General features: G+C 44.5%; 2 protein-coding genes across 2 annotated transcripts; both read left to right on the top strand.

Moving 5' to 3' along the window:
- Positions 1–337: 337 nt before the first annotated feature.
- serpinf2a (serpin peptidase inhibitor, clade F (alpha-2 antiplasmin, pigment epithelium derived factor), member 2a) lies at positions 338–1,646 on the top strand (the record flags this gene model as incomplete). The annotated part of the gene is given in 1 exon segment (XM_014330297.1): positions 338–1,646. A coding segment is annotated over 1 exon segment (345 nt), but the record flags the coding sequence as incomplete, so codon positions are not given.
- A 1,495-nt stretch (positions 1,647–3,141) lies between these two features.
- serpinf1 (serpin peptidase inhibitor, clade F (alpha-2 antiplasmin, pigment epithelium derived factor), member 1) lies at positions 3,142–10,038 on the top strand. Its single transcript, XM_014330298.2, has 8 exons — positions 3,142–3,267; positions 5,415–5,475; positions 6,292–6,487; positions 6,886–7,041; positions 7,743–7,946; positions 8,382–8,521; positions 9,196–9,406; positions 9,582–10,038. The coding sequence occupies exons 2-8, from the start codon at positions 5,416–5,418 to the stop codon at positions 9,827–9,829; spliced, it is 1,215 nt and encodes a 404-aa protein (XP_014185784.1). The 5' UTR covers positions 3,142–3,267; position 5,415; the 3' UTR covers positions 9,830–10,038.

Genomic DNA, 10,038 nt, shown 5'->3' with positions numbered 1-10,038 from the left:
GAGCAGCCACAGTGATCATTTTATTACAGATGAAAGAATTTAGACAGTTTTTCAACTGTCAGTGATCCAGCAGTGTTCGTTTGATTTTGGGACCTGCAGCGGAGTTTGGGCACAGACATGGCTGGTAACGTCAGACTTAACGACCTTGATTTTACCGACAACCGCCAACTGACTATTACTCCAGTTCAGCATTCATTTTGGTCCTGAGAATGAAAAAAAAGAGCCAAACTTATGAAATTGTGTGGTTCCACAAGTTGTTGTTACCTGCAGGGACTGACCAAAACTTGTTAGTCTGCAAGCGTTTGACATTTTTCTCTCTCTCTCATTGTATCTATCAGGCCTTGGCTCTCTGTTCTCTGGTCCTGACCTCTCTGGGATATCGGACCAGCCCCTCACGGTGACCGGCATCCGGCACGCCAGCACAATAGAACTCAGTGAAGAAGGTGTCGAGGCCTCGGCCACCACCGTTGTAACCTCCATGCGCTCAGTCTCCATGTTCTCTGTAAACTCCCCTTTTCTTTTTGCTCTCGTCGATGACGCCTCCTTGACCCCCCTCTTCATGGGCATCGTCACAAACCCTGCCCCCGACAACCCCATGCTGAATGATGAGTCCCACAACAAGCAGTCATACAAACCCATCTCTGGTAATGGGAATGGTACTATAGACTTCCCTGAGTTTTGAACTGTGTAAAGTTAAAGAAAAGATTTTATTTTGGGAAAACAAACAATTTAGATTTGCTTACAGTAAGGGACTGGAAATCAATATACATGTAAAAGCACTTCTAAAGTTCATTAATTATACTTCATGTCTTATTTGTTTCATCCTAACTCCTCTGTAAAGCAAAATTAGCTTATTTTCAAAAGTGTCAGTCATTTTCCCTTTAAAGCAGATTTAAGGCCCTTTCACGCTGGAAGCAGCACATGCAGCGCTGTGCTCTGAAACACATTCAGTTCTATTGTTTGCACTGCACAATAACGGTTTCCTGCTGTGCCAAGGAAAGCGCCAGCGCGGCAGCGTGAGTACACGTGCATGGTCAAAGTTCAAAGTTGAACTTTTCTAGGTAGCGGTGAGTGCGGTGCATACCGCATCTGATATGAAAGTGCACTTAGAATTACAGCAGAGGAAGCGCCTGGTGTTCACAAGTTATTGTAGATTAACAAAAAATACAGATGCAGGAATCGGTTGTTCCAAAAAGTTCATGCAAAAACTTTTAACAATGACATTTTAAAACATTTTAGGTTTCTGATGAAGTGTTCAGTGACTGCTGGTGCATTTCAGAGCTTCACACACAAATTCATAAAAGTTGTTTGATACAAAAAAAAAAACGTTTTCCACAAAATTGTGCATCATGAATGTTGTTTTCTTACAGAAGTTTCATTTTTAGTGTGTTGATTTTATTTTAAGAGATGAAGTGGAATAAACAAAAAAGCTAACACACCTGTTACACAGTAAAAATTACCCACACACACCCAGAATGTATAATTCACATTTTATCATGAAATAACCTACAGATGATTTTTTGTACAATGCCTGTATGCTGCAGGTTTCAAAGTTTTAATGTACTTGGTTCTTTACCAGCCACTTTCTGTGTATGCAGCTTTGAACTGACCTGAAAGAATGAATGTTGGCATAGTTTCAAAATCTGGCTTACGTCTCTTGTGCATCTTAATGATGTTTCCTGTAGTTTACAGGTTACTTTAAAGTAATCTGTCAGTCGTTCTGTTGTCTCAAAACACAGAAACAGATTTTTTCAGAAATTTAACTTAATCAACATCCAGTGTGAGTGACAGAACAAAGGAGAAGGAAAGTAGCAGGCTCACAGTTTAGTGGAGGCAGTTAGTCACACACGGTACAGTTTTTATAGATCATTAGTTTCCTTATCAATGCTAGCGAGAGCATTCTCATTCTCAATGCATAACATACCGATGATTTGTCACATTTAGTGGCTCTCATGCCTTTGAACATGTAACATACCTACGATTTGTCACATAGCATCAGTATGTTATATGTTGTGGTGCTAGCAGCCACATTAGCCACACTAACAGGGTTTTCTTATTGCTGTCATTGACTCGCTGCATTGTCAGGTCACAGAAGTGCAAAGTCAAGACTCTGTATAACAAACAGGCCGCAATGATTTGATATCAGATGTTGAAAGAGAGACATTGCATGAAAAATATTATCGACACTAAAAGTTGGGATGGTGGCAAAAAATAAATAAATAAATGAAAGATGCTGGAAAAGAAACAAAAGTAACAAGTAAAGAAATGGATGGATGGGCAGCCAATCAGGTTCATTTTCAGTAGGTCAGTAGACGGTTTATTAATCTACAAAAACTGCATCTAAACATCTACAAATACAGCTACAGAGTAGTGCTCATCAACGTTAACAGTGAAAACTGAACATCTGATCAGAGTATATTATATCATCAAAAGATTTGAACAATCTGGAGAAATCTCTTTACGCACAGGATGAGGCTGAAAATCACTGGCTGCCCATGACCTTCAGGCGCTCAGCAGCACTGTGCAGAAACAATGAATTTAATAAACCAAAATAAAACAACAGTGGGACATGTAGTAGAATAAAGACAGCCAGATCAGTCACAGGTGAAGAAGGTGCTTTAACCAAAGTTTGAGGGTTTGCTCAGGAACAGATGACAGATTTTTATCTGCTAGCAGGACCTCACATCTCCAAACAAAGTTCCCACATGTGGGATTAATAAAGGCTATCTTATCTTATCTTATCTTATCTTAAAAACAGTGGTGGAGATATGTCACATCCTGGACGACAGCAGTGTTCAGATAATATAACTGACAGTTTTCATTCTTTTGATTCAAATGCACTCTGGGTAAAAGGTTTTTTTTATGTAGATGCAAACTTTGTGTTTGAACAGCACTTGGACCACAAACAGGCACAAGAACGTGCACAGAGACGTGTGGAGGCCAGAAACCATCGGGTGGTGTCACATGATCATATACATCTTTCATCTACAGTCTTTGCTTCACGTCAGCTGATTTCTCTGAAACACTCCTGAGCTGTTGTTTCTTTGTGTTCTCTCAAAACTTCAGTTATTTTAAGGTGCTTACACTTTTTATTAAATACCAGAATTTTTTAAGCTTCGTTTTTTTCTGGATCTATGCGCGCTCCCGCTGCCTCTGCTGGCAGCAGCTGGATGCGCGCCGCTGAGGGTGCCGAGACAAGAGGCGTCAGCGGGGTGGAAGACTCACTTTCTGAGCTGGCAGGGACGCTGATCGACGTGGAGCAGAGAGGTGAGTGACTCTCGCTGCACTAGATGCATTTCTGCGCTTTTTACGCACAAATTTGAACTTTTTTTTTTTGCATCGTTTTATTTGCGCCAGCTGGAATAAAAAGTGTAAAACTTGAACGTATTCGTAGCAGCGCAGCTCAGACATGAAGCACAGGGAGGTTTTCTGCAGGATTCAAAGCGCTTTGATTCAGACTTTGTGAAAAACTTGCTGTTTCTCAGACACGCTGCGTTTTTCCTCCTGTTCAGCAGCCAGTCTGGGCTTTTCCACTCAGCAGCTTATATAAGAGCAGCAGGTCAGAGTCACTAAAACCAAGTAGACGATCATCAGCTTCGGTCTGTAAGGACATTTTTAATTTTTCTAAATTCTCATTGTTCGGATAAAACGGATGATTTTTAATAAGTTTGCAGGTTTGAAGATATTTGGGGTTGTAAAGAATTTCGTGCCAAGAAAAATATTTCACTGTGGAATATGTTCAGGTTAGTGACCTGGACTTTAAAAATCCCTGATGTGATATCAAAGAGTTCACAAACAGCCAATGAAGAAACTTTCCAGTGAGGACCGGAGACAAGTCAGTGCAGGAACGGGAGCGCGCTGAGTCAGCTGGTCTGCAGGGGCGGGGGGATTAGCGCGCGAGCACGCACACACACACACACACACACACACACACACACACACACACACACACACACACACACACAGTAGTCCAGGTTGAGACGTCAACGACGTCACCTCTCTGCACCCGTTTACACTGACGTGTGTCGTTCTGCAGAAACACTGTTGTGTATCTCGGGGCGCGTGCGCAGGTATTCTTATCCACGCACTAGAGGGACAAATTATTAGGTACAGCTCACCCAGCCCTCAGTGCTGCTGCATTTTGATGCATCTCAATCATCCAGGAAAGTAAATCTCCAAAAGTTGATTCTTCATCTGGACGTAGCGCTTTGTGGGAGATCTTATACACAGGACATTTGCATGATGACTGAAACCAGCCCTGACCTCACAGGTTATGTAACAAACTCTGACCTGACCTCCTTCAGTGGGCTGGTTTCAGTCATCATGCAAATGTCCTGTGTATAAGATCTCCCACAAAGCGCTACGTCCAGATGAAGAATCAACTTTTGGAGATCTCTGCTGCAGTTTTCATTAACCCTGACCTCGGACTCACGGGCTCGCGCTTCCTGTCACTCCCCGTCTCACATCTCCAAGAAACCAGTTTGAGATGATCTGAAAGATTTTTTTATTTCTCTCATAAACGTTTAAACGATCTCACTGACGACATGTTATCTCTGAGTTTATGAAGCTGTAGGAAAGAAAAGATGAGACACACTGCGACGATCAGGAGGTTAAAGAAGAAGAAAGCATCTGGGTTTTCCATCAGGCCTGTGGTGTGTGGGTGTGTGTGTGTGGTTTTAGGTTCAAATGACAGACCTCTGTTTATGTAAAAGTACAAGCACCAGGTCCAGATGTGTGTGGAACAAAGCAGGCCGTGTGTGTGTGTGTTCCTGTCTAGCTATCTTTGTGAGGACCAAAATCTGCATCCTACTATACTTGTGAGAACCAACAGTCACTTGTGAGGACACACACACACCGGTCCTCACAAGTTTGAAGCCTTTTTGAGGCTCAAAATGTGGTTTTAGTGTCAGGGTTACAATTAGGTTATGGTCAGGTTCAGGGTCAGGGGCTAGGGAAAGCATTATGTCACTGAAGGTCCTCACTAAGACAGCTGAACGGGGTTGTGTGTGTCAGACTTACTCTTTCATGGACGCTGAGCTCAGACCTGAGATCATGATTTGTGTCCCGATGAGCAGCTCAGAGTTTGTTACATAACCTGCTATAAACTTCACAGAGTTTCCACAGCTCGGAGGTTTTCTGGCTCTGACTCTAATCTTTGTCTTTGAATTGTGTCTTTGTTTTGGATAATTTCGTCTCTGTAGCCTCTGTGGCGGCTGAACTTGTTTTCTTTACTCGTCCTCTGGACTTGGTTTGGCTCAGCCTTTCTTTGCACTTATGGAGAAATTAGGGGCGTTTGGTTTGGCGCAGAGGGTATCCCTGCCTGAGGAACAGCAGCTGTGTGATGAAATATGGTTCATTTTCTTCACTGTTTGAGGAAATGTGTGAAAACTTGTTTCCTTTTGTTTGGATTTCAGGATGAAGGGAACGACTTTCCTGCTGCTGTTTGGAGTCGTGCTGAGCTTCTGTGACGCTCAGGTATCAACATCTGCCATCTGCACATATTTTCTAGGCTTCTGCTTCCTCAGTTATGTAATTTACATCCCCAGAGCCAGAACGCTGGAGCCACAGACAGTAAAAAAGATGGATGTATCCAACGTTACCCCACCCACTGGTTTGATTTATGAAGCCTCGAGGTGAGCGTCTTCGCTCTCTCCTATTCTCACTGTAAAGCCGCACACTGATTGGCTAACTAATCTAAACCACGAGACAGACTTAAAATGAGCGAACGCGCCCATAAAGTGTCAGACGTCTCTGCAGCGCAGTCCCTCTGCAGACAGTCGCCCCCTGGTGGCCTTTAGAAAGAGCGCAGATTTCAGATACCTTTACTGGAAGCTACATCCATCTTTAATCAGTCTGTGGCTCGGACTTTGAATTTTAAAACATGTTTGAATTTGATGGCAGCAACATGCCTTAAAAAGCTGCGACATCAACACCACGAAGATGAAACATTGGTGGAAAATCTCAGAGCTGATGAGGTAATTTAGTGATGTGACTGTGTGTAAAAATACCACCTCACCATGCCCTCAAGGACGAGCTTTGACGCTTCAGGGTAGATCAATGAAGACGTGGTTTGACAAACATTAGAATGGTTTCTGGGTTTTTCCAGAGGTGGCTGCACAGGCTGAGACCACCCTCAGTTCAAAAAGAGCTTCACGGGTTTATGAGCAACATTTGCTGCCATCCACATGATGTTTGCTTCAGAGGAGCCCTGTCTGTCTGAGAGTTATCAGTGGCACGAAGTTTTAAAAGTTCAGTTAATCATGAAATCTTTCCATCATTGGTCCGTTGCAGTCTGACACCGGCGGCGAGGAGGCAGCCGGAGAGGAGGAACACATGGAGCTCTTCACGACTCCGACTACAAAGATGGGTGCTGCCACCTCCGACTTCGGTTACAACCTTTTCCGCGTCCTGGCGAGCCGCGACGCTTCCACCAACGTCTTCCTGTCCCCGCTCAGCGTGTCCGAGGCGCTGACTCAGCTGTCCATGGGTGAAGACACAAACACACAAACTTAGTCCAAACCTGAGCCTCGGCTTTAGTGTTGGTACGAGCTCAGAGGCCAGACTGGCTCAAGGTCATTCTGTTTGCTGCTCCCAAAAACACCGTCAGTGTCACGGGAACAGTTTTGTTTTTTCTCCATTGTGAATTATTCTGTCTGTTTTCATACTTTCACAATTAGTTTTCCTCTGTTCACTTTCAACTAAGCTAAGATTGTACAACACCGCCACCGTGTGGAGGAGGTGGACACGAGGGCCTTAGTGGAGAATATTAATTTAAAAACAGAGACATTCTTACAGTAAAAGTGATGCCCACGTCTGTTTCTCTAGTGAATAAAACAGTTGTGTCAGAGGTTTGTGACCTTAACACAAGCCCTCCTGTCCCTCTAGGAGGATCTGAGCATGCTCAGAGGCAGCTGTACAGGGCCCTGAGGTACCACACCCTGCAGGACCCTCAGCTCCACAACACCCTGAAGGACATGCTGGCCTCAGTCAGGACGGCGGGGAAAGGCCTGAGTACCGCTGCACGCCTGTACCTGGCGAGACGTGAGTTCACGTTGGGGTTGAGATGGAGTCTAAACATCAGCTGTGACTTTGCAGCTAAACCAAAACAACAGAACACAAATTCAGCTCATTTCTTTTTTATGTCCTGCGTCAAGTTTTCATTCCTACTCCTCCGAAGGAGCTTAGCATGATGTATAAAAACAAAAGGTCTTATTTATTTGATGTGTTACACAGAAACTTCAAAAAGGTGCAGTTGTAGTCCTGCCTCTTTAGGGACCTTATCCATTAAACCCAACATTTCTGGTTGGCTTTCTCCTGGAAGCCCGCTGAGGGGCAGCGTCTGGTGCGTGAGCCGGACCCGATGACCATAGAAAAAAAATGTGTTTGGCTCAGTTGTGTTTCAACGTTCTGGGAAGAGTTCTGGTAGAAATGTGAGGAGAAAAATTCAACGTGAGCAATAAAACCATCAGAAGCCTAAAAAGGATTTTGGTGTTTAGTTGTTAAGAAGACATTGCAGTTTCATCAGATGCAGCCAAGTGAGCTAAGCACCTTCACCTTATCTTACACCGTAATTTAATGTTTGAAATGTTTGGACTGAAATTTGTGACTGAGACAATAAACTCTTCATGAAGTTGTTTACAGAGGTGAGCTGGAGTAAAGGAGCCAGGTGGACCTGGTGGTTGCTCGCTGTCTCTGTGTTTGAGTCTTTACTGTGAGATCCTAATGTTCTCTCATGTTGTCAGGACTTCGTTTGAAGCAGGAGTTCTTTGGTCTTGTGGAGCAGCAGTATGGAGTTCGCCCCAAGGCGCTGCTGGGAGGATCCAAAGATGTGAAAGAAATCAACGATTGGGTGTCTCAGCAGACGGGCGGGAAAGTACAGCGCTTTCTGACCAAGCCCCTCCCTCGCGCCGCCGGCATGAGCATTGTGAGCGCCGCCTACTTTAAAGGTACGTCTTCAGCTCTGCAGACACAGATATCTACGAATTAGTTAGAATTATCATATAAATAAAATCCATACGGTGATGCAGTGATCAATATTACTTATCAGATAACTGTAAGAGTTTTTTCCAAAATGCTCGTGTATGGGTTTATGTGTAGGTGAAGTGATCGGCTCACGTGTTCAACGCACCTGAACTTTGGGGCACCTGACTAAAGTTTTTAGGAATGAGACTAACTCAGAGAGCTGACTATAGACCGATCGCTGCTACAAAGTGACCTTTATCTGTTTAGCGAATCTTGGAAAAGATGAAACAAATTCAAAGTGTATGGTTGTGTATCCATGTCCTCTGCCACTGAAGCCATGAACAGGTTCTGACAAGTGACTGATCCTCAAAGTGAGTTTCAGCCATGATGAATAATGGGTTAGTTTCCTGTCCTAACAGGGAAGTGGACGACTCGGTTCGCTCAGAGTGGAGGGCTGGAAAACTTCCAGGTGGATGGCGCAGCACCTGTGCGCGTTCCCATGATGCAACAGGATAACTACCCAGTGAAGATGGGAGTTGACTCGGACTTAGGCTGCACGGTGAGCATGATGAATAGCTTTAAACGGAAGCAGGTTATTATCCAGTTTCATTTAAATGGTAAATGGCCTGTATTTACATAGCGCTTTACACATCCAGTCATCCACCCAGTCACACACTGGTGATGGCAGCTACATTGTAGCCACAGCCACCCTGGGGGGCACTGACAGAGGCGAGGCTGCCGGACACTGGCGCCACCGGGCCCTCTGACCACCACCAGTAGGCAACGGGTGAAGTGTCTCGCCCAAGGACATTTATACAAATTTAAATGGACTTTACTGATAATGCAAAAGAATCCCATTTTTTACGAAGGAAAAAATAATACAGGGTTGATATTTATTACTAAAAACAAAGGCAGAGAGGAAAACGCTGCTGAGCTCCCGATGATGGCAGAGCAGATCTAACAGAGCCATTCTACTTCCTTTCATTCATCCCATTGTACAAAAATAGTTCTGCAGTTCAGCTGTAGATGCAGTAGGGGGCACTAATGAGCTTATACTTAATGAATAGAAGTGGATAGAGCTAAATGACTAAAATAGTTTTATCAGGTCTTTGACAGACATTTCTTATTAAGTTTAAAAATAAAATCAAACAAGAATTCACGGCAGCTGTCTCCGAACGATGGCTACAGTAGCGTAACTGCAGCACATTTCTTCATGTTTTTCTCCTCGTTCAGATCGCTCAGATCCAGATGCAGGACGATGTCAGCATGTTCATCTTCTTGCCCGAGGATGTGACCTCCAACATGACCCTTGTGGAGGAGAGTCTGACCTCTGAGTTTGTCCAGGACCTCTCCATGACGCTACTTCCTGCCAAAGTGTCCATTACTCTGCCCGTCCTGAAGCTCAGCTACTCCACAGACCTGCTGCCGCTGCTCGGCGACCTTGGTCAGTTTCATCCACCACGTTTTTTACTCGAGGGTTCTAATATAGGAGCATACTAGTATTTATATATCAATGCCGAACTGTTCATTCAGGGAAAAAACCCACTCATGAAGCCGTAGTAGTGTAGGCTTTTTCTGCTGATTGATTAACATGGTCGTCCTCCTCTCCCTCTCGGCAGGTCTCTCTGAATGGCTAGACAACCCGGAGCTGGAGAAAATCTCCACTCAGGCTGCCAAACTTATTTCTGTCAATCACAAGGTCACGATGGAGACGGCGCCAGAGGGGAATCAGTACCCGAGCGACACAACGGCAAGCCACCTGACATACCGAGTGGACCGCCCTTTCCTCTACCTGATCCGGGATGAAACCTCAGGGGCGCTGCTCTTTATCGGCCGGGTGGTCAACCCCAAAAGCCTGTCGATATAAAGCGCACACACACTTTTGCACACCTGTCTTCACGGGGACCGCCATTGGCAGACTGTTTCAGAACTTATGTCTAAAACCTAGACTTAACTCTGAAACAGCCCTTTAAAAGTTTGAAAACGCCCTCACTCTAAAGACCTAAAACTCACATTGGTCCCCACAGAGGCAGCTGTGCGCGCACACACACACACAGACATACACACACACAGACA

The sequence above is a fragment of the Haplochromis burtoni genome, unplaced genomic scaffold (genome assembly GCF_018398535.1).
Source record: "Haplochromis burtoni strain Fernald_Lab_line unplaced genomic scaffold, NCSU_Asbu1 Contig_759, whole genome shotgun sequence".
NCBI lineage: Eukaryota > Metazoa > Chordata > Actinopteri > Cichliformes > Cichlidae > Haplochromis > Haplochromis burtoni.
Note: the sequence above shows the minus strand (reverse complement) of the source record. Positions and strands in the feature narration are given on the sequence as shown.

Excerpts from the sequence above, each read along its gene's own strand:
- serpinf1 (XM_014330298.2), top strand. The coding sequence starts at position 5,416 with ATGAAGGGAACGACTTTCCTGCTGCTGTTTGGAGTCGTGCTGAGCTTC. Across the intron at positions 7,042-7,742 it reads ACGCCTGTACCTGGCGAGAC|GACTTCGTTTGAAGCAGGAG; the intron begins GTGAGTTCACGT and ends TCATGTTGTCAG. Across the intron at positions 9,407-9,581 it reads GCCGCTGCTCGGCGACCTTG|GTCTCTCTGAATGGCTAGAC; the intron begins GTCAGTTTCATC and ends CCCTCTCGGCAG.